This window comes from Arachis ipaensis, chromosome B7 (assembly GCF_059453495.1).
Source record: "Arachis ipaensis isolate K30076 ecotype BB chromosome B7, ASM5945349v1, whole genome shotgun sequence".
Lineage (NCBI taxonomy): Eukaryota > Viridiplantae > Streptophyta > Magnoliopsida > Fabales > Fabaceae > Arachis > Arachis ipaensis.
Genome location: NC_142442.1, coordinates 10360672 through 10382519, shown reverse-complemented (window position 1 = coordinate 10382519; position 21848 = coordinate 10360672). Strand labels below are relative to the sequence as shown.

The window sequence follows — 21848 nt, the reverse complement described above, 5'->3', positions numbered from 1 at the left end:
TATCTCTCTATTGCCACGCTTCAAAAGCGTGGCCATATCTCCCATATGGCCACGCTTTTAAAGCGTGGCCACATCTTCCAAATACGGCCACGCTTTAAAGGGTGGCCATTTGTAAAAAGCGTGGCAAAAGAAAAAGCGTGGCGATAGGTCACCAAAAGCGTGGCGATAGAGCAACCGCCACGCTTGCATACGCTACCCTTTCAAAAGCGTGGTGGTAGCTCAAAAAGCGTGGCGAAAAGCTATCGCCACACTTTTTTCAGCTTTTCGCCACGCTTTAAAAGCGTGGCAATAGAGCTGTTTTCTTGTAGTGTTAGGAGCAAGGACTATATATCTTAGTCGTCTTTCAAAAGATAAATATTGTTGAAAATATTTAAATATAACCTAATAATGTGATCTCACCTTAGATATTGTAAAGACACACATAATACAAAATTTCAAGGTGTACTGTGCTGACTACAAGAAAATAAGTTTTCTGCCACGCTTTTAAAGCGTGCCGAAAAGTGCTAAAAAGGGTGCCGACAGCTTTTCGCCACGCTTTTTGAGCTATCGGTACACTTTTAAAAAGGTCACATCTGCGAGCGTGCCGGTTGCTCTATCGCCACGCTTTTGTAGATCTATCGGCACGCTTTCTTTTTTGCCACGCTTTTAACTCTTGCTACGCTTAAAAGCGTGGCGATATATATTAACCTATCGGCACGCTTTAAAAGCGTACCGAAAAATGAAAGATATGGCTACGCTTTTGAAACGTGCCAACAGTAAAAGATATGGTGTCACTTTTGAAGCGTGCCAATAGTCAAAGAAACATGGACCTATTGCTCCGCTTTTAAAGCGTGGCTATATCCCTATCAAATTAAAAAAAAATCTGGCATATACTTTGAGTACTCAAATTCTAATGCACTCCAAAAACAATAAAAAACATTGACAAAAATCTGTGAATATCATTTAAAAAAATTAATTAATAAAAATTAGTATTACATTAATAAAATTCAAACCAAATTAGCTATATCAATCTCTTATAACCAAAGTAGTTATAAAATACAGTGGGATAAAAAATATCAATACATATACAACTTATTAAAAGTCATTAACTTATTCTATCTCTGTCATTTTTTGTGTAGAAAATAAAAAAATTAAAAAATAAATATCAATAATCCAAACATAATATTGTTGAGTTTCGCAGTTTATAAGCAAGAACTCATGATGCTGAATCTTGTAGCTCACAGCATTGTGCTTTAGAGAAAGGAGATGGCCCTCTTGGAAGAACTTCTATCATTTTTGTAGCACTTGAGGATTTTATATTCTTCATGCATGACTATCAATGCAGTTTCTTTACTTCCCATTCTTCTTACCTACAACAAGTTTAAAAGAAATGCCATGAAAACACACTCAACCATTTTATCTTCAAAATTTCAGAAATTTCTCATCAAGTACAGATAAATAAATCATAATTTTCAACACTATAAAACACACAGAAATTTCCAGAAATTACTCATTGAGCTTTAACGTGCTGAAGGACATTATAGGCTTCATGTTCTTCTCCAAAATCCTACAGGAACGAATAGTTTAAGAATTACTATAATAATAATAATAAATGAATAAAGCAAGAGACGATAGCAATTAGCAAAAGGTTCAACTTGCACAAAAACAAAGCAAAACATGATACCTTCACAACTACGCAGGAGCAACCAGTTCAACTTGCACAAAAGCAAAGTAAAACAGGACCTTCTTCACTGCAGATTAAGAGTATGAAAAAAAGGGTATCAACTAACTACCATTTTGGCTTTAAAAAAATTCAAGTTTTGACAAAATGACCCTTCTGAAAGAGGGAAAAAAATGACATTTTGGCTCCCTAAAGATGATTTCAGTTTGACAAAATAAGCTATTTTCTTCATAAGTGCCAAATAACTCATGCATTTTATTCAACTTTTTATTGGAACATTTGAAAAATTATTTAGAAAGTACATACAAATAATCGAAGAAAAATTCAATCTCTAGGAATACAATAGTTTTCTTACTTAAATCATAACTGGGCCTTATAATCTAATCTTATTAGGTAAAAATTCAATTATCAATTATATATAATAAATAAGTAAATAAATATGACAGAGCTATCACCAATTCACCAGCTAATTTTGGGTATTATATCAATTTAAAAATAAATATTTCCACTCTCATTTTCTTCTGGCTATTTTTGCTAATACAAAGATGATGAACCAAAAGAAAAGGAAGGGAGCAAGAAATACTGAAATAGTACCTCATACGCGTTGGATTTGGTACCAAGCTAGATCAGAACACCAACACTCTTTACCTGAAAACCAGAAGAAAATGTTAAACATGATTAACTATAAGCCCTCCGAATTTGAAATCCCACAATATCCTTAAAAGTTTGCCTCTTATAAACACATGAAGCTAAATCACCACAGTACCACCCATTTCCCTTCCCAAAAAAGTTTTAAACACAGATTTGAGAAGCTGAAAACTCATGAGTTTTTCTTAGCATAATGAACACGAATCCATATAACGGGGCAAAAAAAGTCCATTTTTGAAGTGAACCCGATGACGAAAAAAGAAAAGAGAAGTTGAAAACAATGGATTTGAGAAAGAGAGGAATGTACCCAGATTGAAATAGGAGAGATCCATACCTGAAGCATTAGCAGGGACAGTTTTTAGATATGAAATCTATGAGAAAAGTGACATTTTTTTATGAATCTATGAGAAAATTAAATAAATAAGACATGAGTAAAATCAAATGGAACACACCCAGACATCCTTGTTGATAGGAAAAAAGAGCAATCTCTTCTTTACTGTACAGGAAAAAAAGAGCAATCTTTTACAGCCATGCACTCTACAGAGCTAAAGTCAACCCATAAACACTTCACTCCCAAAATAATCTAATGTGAAATATCTAGAATTAACACCTAGTATTTCTCCAACAACCAAATTAATCCATAGAATTAAGAGCTATATAGTTATATATACTACAAACAAGCCAATGACAATTGTTTCTCAATCAGATAAGAATTACTAAGATTAAATTTAATCACAAAACAGTAGTGTGAGTCACATATTGAGACAATTATAATTTGGTATTAATAGTCTCTAATAAAAAATTCAATTACTACGCATGAATCAAGAACAAACAGAGAAAGACACCAAAAAAAAAAGAGAAAAAACCAGTTCCAATCAATAGTAAGAAAAAGCCACCGACAAAAAGAACAGAGACACAGACACTTACCAAAGACGAACACAGACACAGCCTCACAAAACAGAAACTATACAATCATGTAGGCACATTATAAAGCTTCCATAGCATAAAAAAGTCCCATTTTGAACAAGGCACATGAATGAAAGCTGAGTTTGTTCACTCACCCAGGTACAAGAGACACCTAATTCCATAGTGGAACCTTTAATTAATTTGGACCCTACTGTGTGCACATATGCTTCCACTATCACGCATATTTCTATATATACTAACAAATATTACACCAAACTAAATATATAAAATCTACCTGCAAGACATCTTGTTGTGGAGAAGACAACACAGTAGAAAGAAGTTCAATGCTGTTTCTAGCAACATCAAAAGCTTCCTTAGTTTGTTCAGGAGTAAAACTCTGCACAGGAATATCATCATGCTGAGTCTGGCGTGGAAGATCAAGTTCAACCTCAGACACCGAACGCGGAGGAGTGAAAATAGGCGCCAAGCTCTCGTTGTGACAGCCAGGGAACCGAATACCCTTTGATTTCAGACTCAACCACAAAATGGAAACAAGCAATCAACAATAACACTAATAATAACCCACACTAGCAAATTCAACAGCTAGAGCTAGTAACTAACCCAATCAATTTAGCCTAGGATTTTGAGTTTCTAGGCATGATATGATTATCAGAAATTGTCCCTTGACTTCAACTTAACAATGAAGCAGATATGCATGAAATAGGAAAAAAAAGGTAGTAGTACCTTGTAAGTTTCTTCGTAAACAGGGAGATAGTGAAGCTCGATGGTGGATTCGCCTCAAGCCTCAATCATGATCAAAGCCTTGTTGCGGTTATTAAAACAGTTTGAGGATCGTCAATTAACCTAACCATATCATCAAGAACCCTCTCAGCAGCGACTTCAGAGAAAGCCTTCTCGCAATTCTTCACGATGGTTTCAAGCAAGACGAGGGGCAAGAAATCGAACCTTTCAAGCAGCGACTTCAGAGAAACTCTAAACCATGAATCGAATCTTTACCGCTGACGCCAGCGATGCATCCGACGCCAAGCTCGACGGAGATGCCACCAATCATTTCTTATAAACACAAAAGATGTCGGCACTAGCAGAATGACGGTTGGCGCTGACAGGTTGCCGCTGACGAGTGGCGCTGATGAGTTGCGCTGACGAGTGGTACTGATGGTTGGCGCCACGCGTGAGAGAGGGAGACGGCGGCGTGGGGCATGAGCGACAAGGGAGGGATGGATGTAGGTGCTGCGACGGGTTGGAGGGAGGGGTTGTGACGGGTTGAGAGAGGGAGACAGCGGCGTTGTTGGGAGAGGGAGTTAGGGTTTAGAGATGAGAAGGGTGAGTGACGCCAGATAGGGTGAGAAGTGATTTTCGAAACCAACACTTCTAGTCTAGGTTAAAACATAAAACTTAGAAAAAAAAAGTGAAGTGTGAAAAAAATGGGTGGAAAACTAAATTTTGGAAGGAGGGAACTCTATCGGTACGCTTTTGTAAGGTGCCCAAATAAACATAAGATATGGGCACGCTTTAAAAAGGTGACCATTGAAAAACTAACTAGCCACGCTTTTCAAGCATGCCAGTTTCTCTCTATGGCCACGCTTTTCAAGCGTGACAAAAAAAAGCGTGGCCGAATCACAAATCAGTAGCCACCCTCATAAAAGCGTGCCGATTTTTCTCTATGGCCACGCTTTTCAAGCGTGGCTAAAAAAAGCGTGACCAAATCCCAAATCAATGGCCACCCTCGCAAAAGCGTGCCCATAGACCACTTTTGGGCACGCTTTAAAAGTGTGACAAGAAAAAAGGGTACCGACAGACCTTTTTTCTTGTAGTGTGATAGCAAGACTTAAGGCTAAGAAAATCAATAATATATAATTTTTTTATGCCATACATTTCATTGAAAGCAAAAATACTGAAGTGACAAAACATTAGATTTTGGGGAAGCTAAGTGCAAGTGGGAAACAAAAGTATATATATATATATATATATATATAAAAGGAAAAGTATAGATCGACAATAAAAATATTAAATAATGTGAACAATTAATATATTGGATGTTTATTTTACTAGGTGTGCAGATGATTATTCTAATATTAAGATTTAGGTGGATAATTTAGAGGTGTAGTATATTTTAATTTGATTGGTGATTGTTCATGTTATTCAAAAAAGTTATTGGTTATCTAGCATTATCTTATAAAAAAAAATATATTTTTCGTCTATGAATGTACGTATTTCTCTATCCAAGAATATAATATAAGCCAACTTTGAATATATATATATATATATAACACAAGAATTATTATTAGTTTAAAGATATTTAAATTTTTTAAAACTTATTTAACTTTATTAAAAGTTATTAAATTAAATGTTTAGTGCATAAAAAATACTACAATTAATGAAGAACAGTGAGTGGGTGGGAAAATAAATTAATATTTAAAAAGTTTGAAAATAAAATAAAATAAAAAGAAAAAAGTATAATGTTTAGGAAGAAATCAAAGTTGGAAATGAAAAAGACCAGTGAGTGGTATAGCAATTAACGTGGTGGCCCCTATATATGTGTGTGTTCAAAGTTTTGCGATGAATGAACCAATATCATAGAAATGAATCAATGATGCAAACAAATTCGTATCCCACAAATGCATCCCTACACTTATTACCCATCACAATCACAATTATTTGCTTCTTCAAGACCAATCATACATGAAAGAAAGAAAAAAAAAAGAAAAAAAGATATTTAAAAAAAATGACGTTTTCTTTTATTTAGCCGCAGAGGTTGCTAACATGAAAGAAAATGGTAATAAGGAGGCTTAAATTTGATCAAATTATGCATAACTTTTTTTTTAATTAAATATTGGCACACTTCCATCCTAGGGTTAAATTATAGTTACAGAATCTTACATATTTTCTTATCAATAAAAGTTTTATAGCAATAATTAAATTAACTATATATGTTCCTTATTCTCAGATACGTACCATAAACGTACGCCTACGAAAACTATCATACGAAAGATCAGATCATTATTCAGTTATGAATATGAAACAAAGTTATGTGCATGATCAAGATCTATTGTACTCAAGCACATCATTTAATTAGTTGACACAGTACTTAATTGACCATATATATGTAGTAATGTAGATACTTTTGTATATAAAACCTTTACATATGCTTATGTATGTTTTGACAATTATTGTGACAAGATTATCGAAGAAGTTTCAAACTGTTCATTTAATTTCCTACAATCCTTCGTTGAGCAGAAAACGTAACCCTATATCTAAATTGTTAGATTATCCTTTCCAATTTGCTGTCCATATTCCGCTTAATAAATCTTATAATTGAATTAATTAATTTGGATGGGTTAAATAATCAGTTTATTTATTCATTTAAATAATTGTTAGAAGTTTAAATTCTGTTTTATATATACATTAAATTACTGATTAATAATTGATTCTTGAAAAAAATTTAGATATATAATAAATTTAAGAATATTATTTATATATTAAAATTAATTATTATGTATTTTTATATAAATATATGTACAATTTAATTTATTTTTAATATATATTTTATATTTTAATTTATATTTTATATTAATAACTATTTTTAATAACTAATTTTAATAACCATAATTTTAATATATACTTAACATGATCATAACAAATTAGTGCTTAGTATGTGTGATAGAAAATATCAAAAGAATCTCAAAATTGAAACATTTGTTCGGATAATAATAATAATAATAATAATAATAATAATAATAATAATAATAATAATAATAATAATAATAAATTAACATGTATGCTTAACTATATCATTATTGTTGTGAATAGTCTCGAGATAATATTAATTTGGTCGAATCTTAAATTATATTTTAAAATTTTAATTGTTTTTAGTTAGTTTTTAAATTTTGCAAAGGTGATTTCTATTTATTTTTGAGACAATTTTTAATAATCAAACGTTAATGAAATACTGATATAAACAATTAAATATTACATTAAATTCCTAAAAACGATGTCATAATCCAAAAATAACACGTATCATTTGTTTTGGTGTTAATTTAAATATTTTATTTCCTTCTAAAACAAGTGATATAACATTATTTTAGATTATTTAAACGCTAAAATAAAAATGATGTCATTTTTAGGAGATCTAACTATTTAATATTCACATTAACATTTTATTAACATTTGTTTGCTATAAATTATTCGAAGGACTAATGTATATATGTGAATCATGTTTATAAAATTTATAAACTAAATAAATATAATTAAAATTTAAAAAATTAAATTAAAATTTATGTACAAATTTGTATAAAATTAAATAATATTATCTCGAATCATCTCTTCTAAAAATTAAGTGACCAAACATAAATAAATAAATTTAAATAATTATATATCTAACAGAATATCACGTATAACGGATAATGATATTTTATTTTTCTAACTAGCTAGTATTTGAGAAGTCTTGCGGCACATACTATAAGTATGAAATGATTTATTCTTATATATAGTGATTAAAATTGTCTTATTTAATTATTCTTTGATATCTTAACTAATTTTTTGTCTTTTTTGATAAATAATAATAAAAAAATTTATGAATTTAAGACGTCAATCAACAAGTAGGATTAAAAAGAAGAAAAAAAAAAGACTTCTTGGTTTGTCTTAAGAAAAATGAAATAAGCTATATGGTGGTTATACCAACATTACAATTGAAAGGTTAGAAAGTTGCAACTTATATATAAATACATGACCCACTTGGTTACCTTTTTAAATTAAATATAAACAAAATTAAATATCGTCATGCATGGCATATGCGAATATAAAATCACATATAAAAGTGATTCCACATCATAAACGTTATCCATTTTGACACTCCCTTACAGCAAATGCTTCCATTGCGTAATTATGGTTTCGAGATTTATCATTGCTTACATCAATAGTCATTTGTTGGCATCTGGAAAACTAATCTCTCATTAAAAATTAATATCACATTCAAATGGAACAGGACACATCATCATCTTGATGATAATTATTTATTAGAAAAAGTTAAAATCAATGATCATGAAGAACGTTTTCACAGTAAAAAAAACATAGGGTGGCCATCAGTTGACCTAGACCTTGTAGTTTTCAACTATAACTCTCAGTACGAAACCCCAAAATCAGTGTGTAATTGTGTATATATATATATAAACGCCAAAATTAAAATAGTTAGCCAAGAAAAGCGGAATTTGACTTAAAATAACGCAAACAATTATAGAATGAGTATAAACATCTCATATCATAAAATCATTCATCCAAAAAATTTAAACTAATTTTGGAGTTTACTAAAAATCGAATTTTAGACCTTTCAAATTTAGAATTTTGATACTATATCATGATACCACTCATTCCAAAAAGCTTACGTTGATAAAAAAAATAATACTAATAATTATATCTCTAATACTCTCTAAATCTCTATTATATGCATTGTACAAATATTTCATTGGCTCCCTATATTTTTCCTTATAGAATTTAATCTTAACTTTAGTAACAATAATATTACTTTTAGTAATAATAACTGTAAGATGCTTTACCATATTCGACGATCATGTTACCACACAATTAAATTAAAATATCTAGTTATTAATACATCATTTTCAATATTTCTAAACTATTATCTTGGAGACTTGGAAGCTTGGGCAAGAAAACATTTACGTCAAATTAAAATGAAAACTAAACATTTATCAAGTTAATGTTAATTATATATTATTATTACTAGGCCTAAATTCTATGAAAAAAATTCTCTAAATTGAGAAAATTAATAAATAAAAAAGAGAGTTTAACCATAATTAATTTTATAATTTTTATTAGTTTGAGTTCTATTACTGTATTACATACTTTGATTTAAGAGTTATTACAATTTTTTAATTTTATTAAATTTTTATTTTAGAGATATTTGATCTTAATTATATATATACACACCATGATCATCAATATAAAAATGTGTTTTACACACATATTCTATTATATATATTCACATTAATAACAATTATTTTTACTACCTATCACATAAATGATCTAAAGAATAAATTTAATTAAATCATTGTATAAAACATTTTAATATATCAATATGTCATATCTTATCTTAGATTATATAAGGAAAAAGAAATAAATAGTGTTCCAAGTTCCAATGCAAGTTCCTGATCTAAATAAAAATACCTAATCCAAAATTTTAAATTATGTTAATATACTTTTTTTTGGTGACTTACATACTTTAAACAAAAAGCATAATTTCGCTTTTTATAGAATTTTTATATTTTAAACACAAAATATTAATTAACTATGATAATTAACTAATATTTTTTTCTTACATTTATTTAATATTTAAAATAATATATACTAATTAATTTATTTTACTAAAATTATTAACTCATAGTATTTTTCTTTAATTTTTTTATTTGATAGATAAATCAGTCGGCCACATTATATTGTTTCTTTAAATGGAACTATGATTTTAAGATTTGTTAAAAGTTTTAAAATTTTGTACTAAATAAGATTTGTCTAAAAATTATTAACATTTTTAATAATAACAAAATATAATTATATTAAATATATATTAAAATTAATTATTAATATAAAATTTATATTAAAAATAAATTAAATAATTTATATATTTATATGTAAATATATCATAATTAATTTTAATATACAAATAAAAAAAATAACACATGAATTTTAAAAATGGATCTTCTCAATTTTTTTTAATAATTAAAAAAATAAAATATAATTTTTTATTATTAATTTTATAAATAAGATAAAAAATAAATATAAAAAAATATAATAAAAGATTAAAGACCATACTTTACGCTCTCAATTTTTGTTAAGGACGGAGAGGATCCCTCCCCATGAATCCCCATGTGTAAAAAATAAGACATGCGATGAATGTTAATGCAGAGAGAAAGAGAGAAAGAGAGTAAAGCTAGTTGGCACTCACTCACAACATAACTCACTCACCCAACACCCTTCTTCTTCTTCTTCTTCTTCTTCCATCATTTATTAACAATCTTAACAAGCTCAACCATTTCTCTCTCTCTCTCTCTCTCTCTCTCTCTCTCTCTCAAGAAGAAGAAGAGGAGGAGGAGAATTTAGAATTCCGAATATGTCATCCAAACAGACGTACAGCGTGTGCTTCTGCTGCCGGCGGCGCTTCAAGCTTGCGGCGGCGGAGGCACCGCCGGAGATCAAGTCTCTGTTCGGAAAATACTCAGACGACAACGAGCTCATGACAGCTTCGCACCTTCAGAAGTTCATGGTTGAGGTTCAGTGCCAACAAAACGCCACTGAAGAAGAAGCTCAAGCCATCATCGATAGCCTCAAGCATTTCCATCGAAAGGGTCTCAATCTCGATGCTTTCTTCAAATATCTCTTCAGTGACTCCAACCTTCCCTTGCTTCCTTCTCTTGGAGTAATTCTTCTTTCATTGTTTTGGCTGTTTCTGTTTTTGGACTATTCTAGGTCAATTGTTGAAGTCAACGACCTTGGATTTTCCATTCTTTGCTTTCCAATTGGGGAGTATTACTCTTGTTAGATTGGATTTTACATTTTAGTTTATAGTCTTTGTTTTTGTATACACTCGAGTCTTTGTACATATATGATCTTTTGATGTTTCCTAAAGTTTGGTCTCTTACTTGAAAATTTGGTAATTTTCTTAGTGTAACTGTTGTTTTGACTTTTATGGAAAGTGAGAGAGATTAGTTAAGGTGTATTTTAGCTCAGTTTATAGTAACTTGGATTTGATGCAAATTCTATGATTTTGGTCAATTATTTACCTGTTAGGATTGGCAATAAAAGGTGAGAATCTGTCTTTGTTAGAATAAGGCATTGTTGTTGGATATGGTACACCATGTTGTATTGTTTCATGTATATTTATAGGAATTCTCTTGTTCTGACTATGCTTCTTTGTGCAATTGTTTTGTTCCTTCTACTGCAGGTTCACCATGACATGAATTTACCCTTGTCCCATTATTTCATATATACCGGACATAATTCCTATCTAACTGGGAATCAACTTAGCAGTGACTGCAGTGATATCCCCATCATAAAGGCACTGGAGAGAGGTGTAAGGGTCATTGAATTAGACATTTGGCCTAATGCATCGAAGGATAATATCGATGTTCTTCACGGAAGGTTGAAAATTTTCTCTTTAAGAACAAGCGTAGATAAATTATCATGATACTATATCAATGTATTGCTGTTCTCCTGAAAATTTTGAATATCATTTGTTCACATCAATATCTATTCTTAATATAGGACATTGACTACTCCGGTTGAGCTTATCAGATGTTTGAATTCTATCAAAGAACATGCCTTTGTTGCATCAGAGTATCCAGTTGTAATAACATTGGAAGACCACCTTACTCCGGATCTTCAGGCTAAAGTAGCCGAGGTTAGTTACTCAGAGTTTTTATCAGAATTCAAAGTGCTTACATTCTTATAGTTGACGACTTTCTCCAAATTTTAGATGGTAGCTCAAACATTTGGGGAAATACTATTTTCTCCTGGATCAGAAGCCTTGAAGGAATTCCCTTCTCCTGAATCACTTAAAAGGAGGATCATTATATCAACCAAACCGCCTAAAGAGTACCTTGAGGCAAAGGACAAAGTCGATGATCCACCGCAGGAAAAAGCTTCAGGGGACAATCCAAAGCAGCGAAAGGTTTCAGGCGATGATGAAGCTTGGGGGAAGGAAGTCCCAAGCTTGAAAGGTGGAACTATTGCTGATTACAAGGTTTGACACTACACAAATGATGTACATATATTGCCCCTGCATTTAATTCTGTAAGGGAGACTTGTCAATGGATTTATGGTCGTGGCATATTTAGGACAATGAGGATGAAGAAAATTTCGATGGCGAGGAAGATCTCGAAGAAGGTGATAAGTCATCACACCACAACGAAGCTTCAGAATATAGACGTTTAATTGCCATTCATGCTGGGAAGCCGAAAGGTGGCATAACTGAGTGCCTCAAAGTGGATCCTGAAAAAGTGACACGTCTAAGTTTAAGTGAGCAACAACTTGAAAAGGCTGCTATGACTTATGGAAAAGAAATTGTCAGGTATCAGTTAAATGTTTTGACTTTTAACTACAATTCTTCATTTTTATGTAAATGTAGTCAAATTTGAATTTATATATACTGCTTAACTACTTCTTTAGTTCTGTTCAACTTTTCTTTCCCCTTGTTGCTTGTTCAATTGTTGTTTGAATAAAATTTATGTCTCTGTTGTGCGTACAAATGAAAAAGAGAGGTTTTTTTTTCTTAAAAATGATTTGTCATTGTCGATTTACTATAGGTTTACGCAGCGGAATATATTAAGGGTGTATCCAAAAGGTACTCGCATCGATTCATCAAATTATAACCCATTAATTGGATGGATGCATGGGGCTCAAATGGTTGCATTTAACATGCAGGTTTCTATTTCTTTCTCTTCTTCTTCATCTCATGCTGGTCCACACTATTTATATTTTCCATACTTTAAGGAACTTAACCATTGCTATGTATTTTAATTCTGGCACGGGTCCATTAGTTCGTTGTTCTACTTAGAGGTGCATGGTGATATAGATATAACTTTCCAGCTTCAAACAAATTTATACTAAACATATGATTTAACTTCTAGCAAAGTGACTTGAAATATCGGATCATGTTCGAAATATGAGTCAGTTTTCATTGTGGATGGTTTCATAACAGGGATACGGTAGATCTCTTTGGTTGATGTACGGAATGTTCAAAGCCAATGGAGGGTGTGGTTATGTTAAAAAACCAGATTTTCTGTTAAAGAATGGTCCAAATGGTGAGATCTTCGATCCTAAAGCGAAGTTACCTGTGAAGACTACTTTGAAGGTAAGGCGCATTTTGTCTATCAAGTATCAGTTGCCGCCTCCAAGAGTCAAAGCTTAGTGCTAACAAGAAGGTAATGCTTTTGTTATTGTTATTCAGGTGACTGTTTATATGGGAGAAGGATGGTATTATGATTTCAAGCATACACACTTTGATCAATACTCACCTCCAGATTTTTACACAAGAGTAAGTTAAGATTATCTATTAGATCACTCCTCGTATTCAATCTCTAAACTTGGGGAATCCTTAAATAGCAACAACTTTCCCTATCTAGAAAGGAAACTACTTTTATTTATGTAGCAGCAACTGATTAAGTGTTAATGTAAAAGAGTTTTAAACTAACAATGTCTTAAGTTAAACTCTTTAACAGTACATGTCAATGCACTTTCATATTCTTACACTTGCATATTCACTAATTCTCTTACACGGTCGATATAATATAAAGAAGATGAAAACTCATGTGCAGTTGTCTTCATGTGAAGATGATAGATGAGAACTGCTAGATGACAGTTTAGTCAAATATGTCAAATCATCCTCATTTTTTACTATTATTTTCACATTAAGGCATCTTCATGTGAGTGTTATCTATGAAGAAACTAAACTATTTGTTCACTGAGTTCATTGATAAGCTGTTCATTTTTGCTCATTTGATTCAGGTGGGGATTGCTGGAGTCCCTGATGATACCGTCATGAGAAGAACTAAGGCGATAGAGGATAACTGGGTGCCTTCTTGGAACGAAACTTTCGAGTTCCCATTAACTGTTCCGGAACTTTCACTGCTTCGAATTGAGGTTCACGAGTACGATATGTCTGAGAAGGATGACTTTGGTGGCCAATCATGCCTACCTGTTTGGGAGCTAAGAAGCGGCATTCGAGCCGTTCCACTGTATAGCCGCAAGGGAGACAAATACAACACTGTGAAGCTTCTTATGCGCTTTGAATTTTATTGATTTTGTGGATCCTTCTTGCCTACATTGTGTATAGCGATCAAAATATGTTCAGGTAAGAGTTTGTATGTAGCAGTTGAATGGTGTTGTGAATAATGCTTTTGAGAAATGAGGTATGTTGGTGTGTTATGTCCTGAACAGTGCAAGTTTCTACCGTAATAAGAAATTGTGATTTGATGGGAAATACTATAATTCCTGTGGCCTAAATTCTATGAAGCAAGGAAAGTTAGTTAAATTGTGTTCATCATTACTCACACTGATCCACACAACACAAGTATCTTCCTAATCCAATTATGTTTTCTAAAAAAAAAAAATTAAAGTTTTTAGATACACCTTCATACATCTAAATCAAATGACGTGTTGATATGTCTAATTTTATGTTAGACAAAAAGAAAAATAATGAAAAGCACAATATATAGTAAATCTGTAATGATGCAAGTGCATTATTTACATCAAAATTTAGCGTTTTAAGAACACTAGGTCAAAAGATAATAAATTTGCTTTTAAAATTTTTAATGTATTTAACGAATTGAAAATGGAAAAATATTTTGAACATGATCAATTTGTATTCATGAAATCTATATTTCGAGCCTTTTGTCAGATGTGCTAACTTTTCTTGGCTTATCGCTTAAATATATATACTATTATTTAACGTATATATGTAAAGACATTTTAAAAATATCATAAAAATTATTTTATTAAAAGTTTTATAATTTTTTTTTTATATTTTCAACACATTGAATGTATTGAAACTTAAAATATTTTTATTATTATCTTTTTAAAATATACATTTAAATCACAGAATAGCTAAAGCTAATTCCATATTTATATTAAGATAATTTTTCCATTCACTTGTGACCCTTGCTTTACACAGCTACTTTGACTAGTTCTATAAGATGTTCCTCACTTCTCACCACGGTTATTGATTCTTTCTGCTTCTCACTTGCTCTTTTTCTATTACATCATAGTTCATGATGGTCTTTCAGTAATCATGATATGAAAAGTAAAACGTATTTGAAAGAAACATTTATTGAATCTCAGTTTTTGTTGACAATAAATAAATGCGGTCAATTGTACCTGATACCTACCAATCGCTCAACTCTTGTGCTTTACCCTTTCATTTTATTTTAATACGACTTGTTCTTGATCATAATTTTGCAAATTAAAAAATCTGAACAGAACTCTTCTTTATCATATTATTTTACATGTACTTGCAATAAATAAAATTCAAATTTTAAAGGTCGTATTAGACATTACCATTCCCTCCCCCAAAAAAAGGGTCATATACCATTTTCGAATTCCAATTTTGAAGAAACGTTGATAAAGAAATTGCAAACTAAGCTTCAACATCTTTCAACATATTTGGAAATATTGCATTGAATTACATTTAAACATGATCTTTAATATTAAATCATGATTTGAACATAAGTTAAAATCCATACTTTTATATAGTTCTGCTGAAAAACTATAACTGAACAAAGAAAGTGTATTCCAAAATCAAAACGTTCTGGAATCCTGCTGCTCTTGCTAAGCTCCTTCTGCTAGAGTCCTCTTTGAAGTACTAATGTACAGAACTGCATCAGGGAAAATTCCCAGCAATTTCAATTATTTTTACAATCATATATCAATCATATTATGGACAATTATAATTCAATAACATCATACTTCAAGCATACCATTATTCCCTCGAATGAAGGCGTCGCCATATTTGTTCTTCAGTTGGCCATTGACATACTCCTCTGTCTGTTCCATTGCAATATTCATATAGCCATCTAGACAAGCTAGGATACCTGCAAAAGTAACCACAACGAGTCAATTTAATTCGTCTCCGTACACAAGCATAGAATAAATTCATGAATCATGATAGTAACATTCAACTGCTCTAATCTAACATTGGGAATTTTGTAAATATTGCAAACTATGATCTTTCAAGTATTCTACGTGTAAGCAATCTCATTGTAAACACGATATATAATAGAGTGCAATGGTGTGGTTTGATCCATATAGCCGAACCCACCTAGTGGGATGTTGTTGTACGATCTTCAAGTATTAATCTTCATAGAGTAAAAATGTAAAATTTGTGGGGGAGAAATTCAATGACTTGAACCAATTGTTCATAAATAATGTAAACCAACATATAGTCTACATCAAAAGAGACTCTTAGTATTAGATATATCTAATATCTATATCGACAAGCAGGTACTACCTTGTTTATGCTGAGTGCTCATATGCTACCCACTACCCAGGAATCTAATATAAGCTCGGCCTAGAAACCAACACATGAATCTCCACCAGATGAAAAACAACTTCCATTTGTCCTATCAACATGAGTTTCAATTACTAGTGATCCACATACGATTCTGTGTCTTGGGAAAACTCATTTTCCATGTGTTGTGAAGACTCCCAACATTCCTTTCTATTTGTCACTGTAAATCCGGTGCATCTTTGGATTGCTCTAAACGTATTTAGATGTGTTGATTCAAAGACGTACCAAATTTTTCACGGTGACTAATAACAATTGTACAGAGTGAGTACCATGATCAGTTGATATTCCTTTACGATTATGCTCTTAAATTATACTTATAAAGTTCAAGGAGCCAAGGGCCATGGATTCCACAATAGACAGAGTTCATTTCACAAAGAGCGAGTGCGAAATGAATCAATTGGTTCACTTTATTAATGAAACTATAACCTCGAGTTATACACATGTTGACCAAATAACCGCCTAACTAACAAATCCAGCTCAATAATAAACTAACTCCACCATAGCTTTATCTAACTAAACATCCAAGCCTAAAGATGAAACTATGCAAGTATACACACTAAGAGATACCACAAACAAACCACAAGAGGAAAGAGGTAACTAATTTCCACATGATAATTACACTGTTTCCTGGAATCTAGCTAGGACCTTCATGGCAAATTAATCAATGTAAATAAATTTTACAGATACATTTTCGATGTATTGTCACGTTAACAAAAAGAACTCAACCGTGTATTCAACGTGGAATTTTTAACTAATAGAAAGCGAATTTCTAAGGAAATTGCAGTTAGCGTTATAATATAAAGAAAATGAAATTGAGATTACGAACCACGATAATCAACGCCGGAATTGAGCTTAACGACAACGGGGCGGCCGCGAATGGATTTGAGGAAATCGGCAGGGGTTTTAGTGGTTCCTGATGATCCTTTCTCCTTCTCTTTTTCTTTCTCTACTCCACTCATCTTCTATCTTCTGCACACCGCTCTTCAATTCAAATCAAATGAAACGAAAAGAAAGGGAGTACCTCTCACGAAAATAAAATGAATAAAGGGATAAGAAGTGGGGACTTACAAATACTGCGCCGTCAGGTATACAGAGTGGGGAGACGGTGGTCGTCGGAGCGGCTACCGCGGAGGGAGAAAGAAGGCTGAGAGTGAGAGTGCTGTGAACGAGCCAACTGATTTGAAAAATTGTAAGAAACCCTAACACCAACAATTCTCTCTCTTCTTTTTTTTTAAAAGGTAGGTTTTTTTGTTTAATTAGTTATTTTTTTTTAAAAATATCTTAAACATTTTTTTTTTGGTGACTAAATATCTTAAACATTTAATTTTATTTAATTTAATTTTTAATATTTTTTATTTAATTTTATTTTTAATATTTTTAATTTATATTAAAATTATTTTCGTACTTTTTTAGTTTTATCATTAATATTTTAAATAGAATTAATATCTAGAGATAATTTTAATACAAATTAAAATTTTAAAAATAAAATTAAATATTAAAAATATTTAAAAAATTCACAAATATTAATGGGAAAAAAATGCTCTACCTTTTATTTATCTCCAACAATTTCATTTCATTTCTTATATGTCACCAACTTTTTGTCCTCTCTCACAACAATAAAAATTTTGTATAATAATCAAATAAATTATTAATTATCGTTAAATTTATAATTTTTATTCAACTATATTAAATTTATATTAAAAATTAAATACAGAATCAATTATCGAGATAAGAGTAATTATTTAAATTAGTTCCCAAAAATTTTAAAAATGAATATTTCAGTAAAAAAAAAATTAATACACAACACAATACTTAAGGTTTTATTCTGGTAGATAAATAAATAAGTCTTCAGTTTATTTTCTGGTAGAGTAATTATCCAAATCACTCTCTAAAAATTTTAAAAGCAGACATTTTACTCCCCAAGAAAAATTAATACACAGATCAATCCCAACATTTTTCTCTGTCCGATCCATTTTATTTTTACTATATGTCAACATTTATTATTATTAACTTAGCTTTGTACATGTGGACCATGATACCAACATATTAATATACTTTTTTCGTTAGAAACAAGTAAGGTAAATAATGATACTTTGAAATCCAAATTAAAATATTTTCTTTTAATACAAACATATTTTTTAAAATATGATATCTTTTGATTATATTAAATACAAAAATATCAAATGATTTCAACCTTGAATTTTTTGTAGAATAATCTCTAATAATTTTATTGAATATTATTATTATTATTATTATTATTATTATTATTATTATTATTATTATTATTATTATTGAGTGAACATATATATATATATATATATGTATATGTATGTTCCAATTCAGTTTTCCATTACAAATACAAGATTGAGCTAGGGTTAGGATGTTCTTACCATACCCATATGCTCAATAACTTGAGCCCAGAAGTTCCAGAAGCTAACTTGAACCTAGAACACAAAAATTGGACAAGATTCACCATAGGTTTTCAAGTTTACTAAAGAAAGAGGGATAGAGATTCTGAACCTAATAGGAGGCTTACCAGTGAAATTGTTCAGATAGAAAGGTAGAGCTTGGCGCGCTGAGTGCGTGGCTGCGAACGGTGCGGCGATCGGAGCCCAGACGGAGGAGTTATGGTAGTGAGAAGGAAAGGTGAGGGTTAGGGAAGCTCCTTCTCCTCCCAATATGTTTGCAACGATGGTGAAAAATGATGAAGAAGAAGCTTTTTAATTATGGGTCCGGTTGGACCCACGGGTTCGGTTTGGACCCCGGTCCAACCGATTCAGTCCTTTCGGTCCGATTTTGGGCCAAATTTTCGAAATTGGTATCAAAATTCTCATTTCGACAAGCTCTATCCCATTTTGATATTAGTTTTGTATTTTTAGCTTTCCAAATAAAAATTTAATTTATTAACTAATTATTTACCGATTTTAGCGAGGTTTACATCCTACCCACCTAATTAGGAATTTTGTCCTCAAAATTCAGAGTGAGTTACCTGAAAAGAGGTGTGGGTAGTTCTTCCGCATCTCTGATTCAGGCTCCGAGGTATGTTCTTCAATACCAGCCCGACTCCAAGCTACTTTCACCAAGAAAACCTCCTTTCCGCGTAGACGCTTGATGATGGTATCATCAATCCTAACCGGAGTTATTGGGAGCGTCAGATCTTCTCTGACTTGGACTGATTCCGGCTCTAGGACATGACTAGAATCAAAAGTGTATTTAGGAAGCTGCGATACGTGGAACACGTCATGCAGGTTCGAAAGATATGGTGGTAACGCGATCCTATACGCCACTGGTCCAATTCTCTTCAGGATTTCAAACGGCCCAATGTAACGGGGATTTAACTTCTTGGTTTTGATGGACCTCCCTATTCCAGTGGTCGAAGTAACCTTCAGGAAGACGTGTTCTCCTTCTTCAAATTCTAAAGGCTTCCGTCTTCGGTCATCATAGCTCTTTTGACGGCTCTGAGCCTCAAGCATTCGACTCCAGATTCTCTTTATTTGCTCAGTGGTTTCACTTACCATTTCAGGTCCTATCAAACTCCTTTCTCCTGCCTTATACCAACATAATGGAGACTGGAATTTTCTTCCATACAAAGCCTCATATGGAGCCATTCCAATACTCGCATGATAGCTATTGTTATAAGCAAATTCTACCAAAAGCATATATCGATCCCAGCTCGCCGGTTGATCCAAAACACAAGCTCTTAACATGTCTTCCAAGGTTTGGATTGTTCTTTCTGATTGGCCATCCGTCTGAGGATGATAGGCGGTGCTTAGGCATAATTGAGTGCCAAAAGCTCGCTGAAAAGCACCCCAGAACCGTGATATAAAGTGAGGATCTCTATCCGATACAATGGTGGAATGTACGCCATGTAACTTCACAATCTCCTTTATATATAAGTGCGCCAACTCCTCCATAGAACAACTTATCCAAATAGGCAGAAAATGAGCTGACTTGGTCAGTCGGTCTATAACCACCCAAATAGCATCACAACCTGTCCGAGTCCTTGGTAAGCCTAGTACAAAATCTATAGCAATGCTTTCCCATTTCCACTGTGGAATTTCCAAAGGTTGAAGGGTTACCGCTGGCCTTTGGTGTTCAATCTTGACTTTATGACAAGTTAGGCATTTAGAAACATGTAACGCCACATCATTTTTCATTTCTAGCCACCAGAACATCGTCTTTAAGTCTTGGTACATCTTAGTGCTTCCAGGATGAATGGAGAACCCGCTCTTATGAGCTTTCTCCAATATGCTCTGTCGCAAATCTCCGACATCTGACACAATTATCCGGCCCTTGAACCTCCACAACCCATCTTTATCTTCTGACATTATCCATTGCTTGCCTTTCTCAATCGCCGGCAAAATCTTATACAATTCTTGGTCATTCTGATGAGCCTTTATCAGTTCAGCCTTGAAGTCGCTTGAGATCTGTAACTGGCTTAGGCATAAAGTCCCAAACTCCTCTCTGATTCCCAGTTTCAATCCTTGGAAGGCTCAGGAGTTCCATCCACCTCCTCTGACGCATATTCAATTCTTTTTGCTCAAATAGGTACTTCAGACTCTTATGGTCCGAGAAGACTTGAAATTTCACTCCATAGAGATAATGCCTCCAAATTTTCAAGGCAAAGACAATGGCTACAAGTTCCAAATCATGAGTTGGATAGTTTCTTTCATGTGGCCTTAACTGACATGAGGCATAAGCTACAACCTTATGATGCTACATCAACACGCATCCTAAACCTTTCAAGGACGCATCACAATACACTTCGAATGGTTCTCTCGGCTCAGGCAACACTAATACAGGGGCGGTAGTCAATCTTTGCTTTAAGGCAAGGAAACTCTTCTCGCACTCGGGAGACCATACAAAAGGAACATCCTTCCTGGTCAGCTTGGTCAAAGGCAAAGCGAGCTGTGAAAACCCTTTGATGAACCTTTGATAATAACCCGCCAAGCCTAAGAAACTCCTGATTTCTGTCACTGAAGTTGGCCGCTCCCAATTCATCACCGCTTCAACCTTAGCAGGATCCACTGCTATTCCTTGCTTACTCATCACATGACCAAGAAATTTTACCTCGGACTTCCAGAATTCACACTTGGATAGCTTGGTATACAGCTTCCTATCCTTCAGAATTTGTAGCATTGTTCGCAAGTACTCTGCATGCTCATCCTCGGTCTTAGAATAGATAAGAATGTCGTCAATAAACACAACAACAAACTTATCCAGATATGGATGGAAAATCCTGTTCATGTAATCCATGAATATCGCCGGAGCATTAGTTAGTCCGAAGGACATCACGGTATATTCATAGTGGCCATAACGCGTTCTGAAGGCAGTTTTGGGAATATCCTCATCTCTAACCCTTATCTGGTGGTATCCGGATCGTAAATCAATCTTAGAGAACACACCAGCTCCCTGTAATTGGTCCATTAGGTCATCAATCCTTGGCAACGGGTATTTATTCTTCACTGTAACCTTATTCAGATGCCTATAGTCAACACATAAGCGCATACTGCCATCTTTCTTTTTCACCAGTAATACTGGCGCACC

At 32.6% G+C, this 21848-nt stretch overlaps 2 protein-coding genes across 4 annotated transcripts; one reads left to right on the top strand and one right to left on the bottom strand.

Moving 5' to 3' along the window:
* The first annotated feature begins 10107 nt into the window (after positions 1-10107).
* Positions 10108-14219, top strand: LOC107609151 (phosphoinositide phospholipase C 2). Its single transcript, XM_016310999.3, has 9 exons — positions 10108-10658; positions 11184-11380; positions 11504-11639; positions 11715-11981; positions 12076-12308; positions 12544-12661; positions 12939-13091; positions 13188-13274; positions 13745-14219. The coding sequence occupies exons 1-9, from the start codon at positions 10353-10355 to the stop codon at positions 14036-14038; spliced, it is 1791 nt and encodes a 596-aa protein (XP_016166485.1). The 5' UTR covers positions 10108-10352; the 3' UTR covers positions 14039-14219.
* A 1192-nt stretch (positions 14220-15411) lies between these two features.
* LOC107609795 (sm-like protein LSM6A) lies at positions 15412-17528 on the bottom strand. Of its 3 annotated transcripts, none has more exons than XM_088494142.1 (4): positions 17370-17528; positions 17128-17270; positions 15712-15825; positions 15412-15609 (listed from the first exon to the last, which is right to left on the bottom strand). In XM_088494142.1, exons 2-4 carry the CDS (start codon positions 17258-17260, stop codon positions 15563-15565), a joined length of 294 nt encoding a protein of 97 aa, XP_088350268.1. In that variant the 5' UTR covers positions 17261-17270; positions 17370-17528; the 3' UTR covers positions 15412-15562. The 3 variants fall into 3 exon arrangements, with proteins under 3 accessions (XP_088350268.1, XP_088350269.1, XP_088350270.1); XM_088494143.1 differs by having other exon boundaries at positions 17128-17282; positions 17370-17511; XM_088494144.1 differs by having other exon boundaries at positions 17128-17267; positions 17370-17508.
* Positions 17529-21848: the final 4320 nt, after the last annotated feature.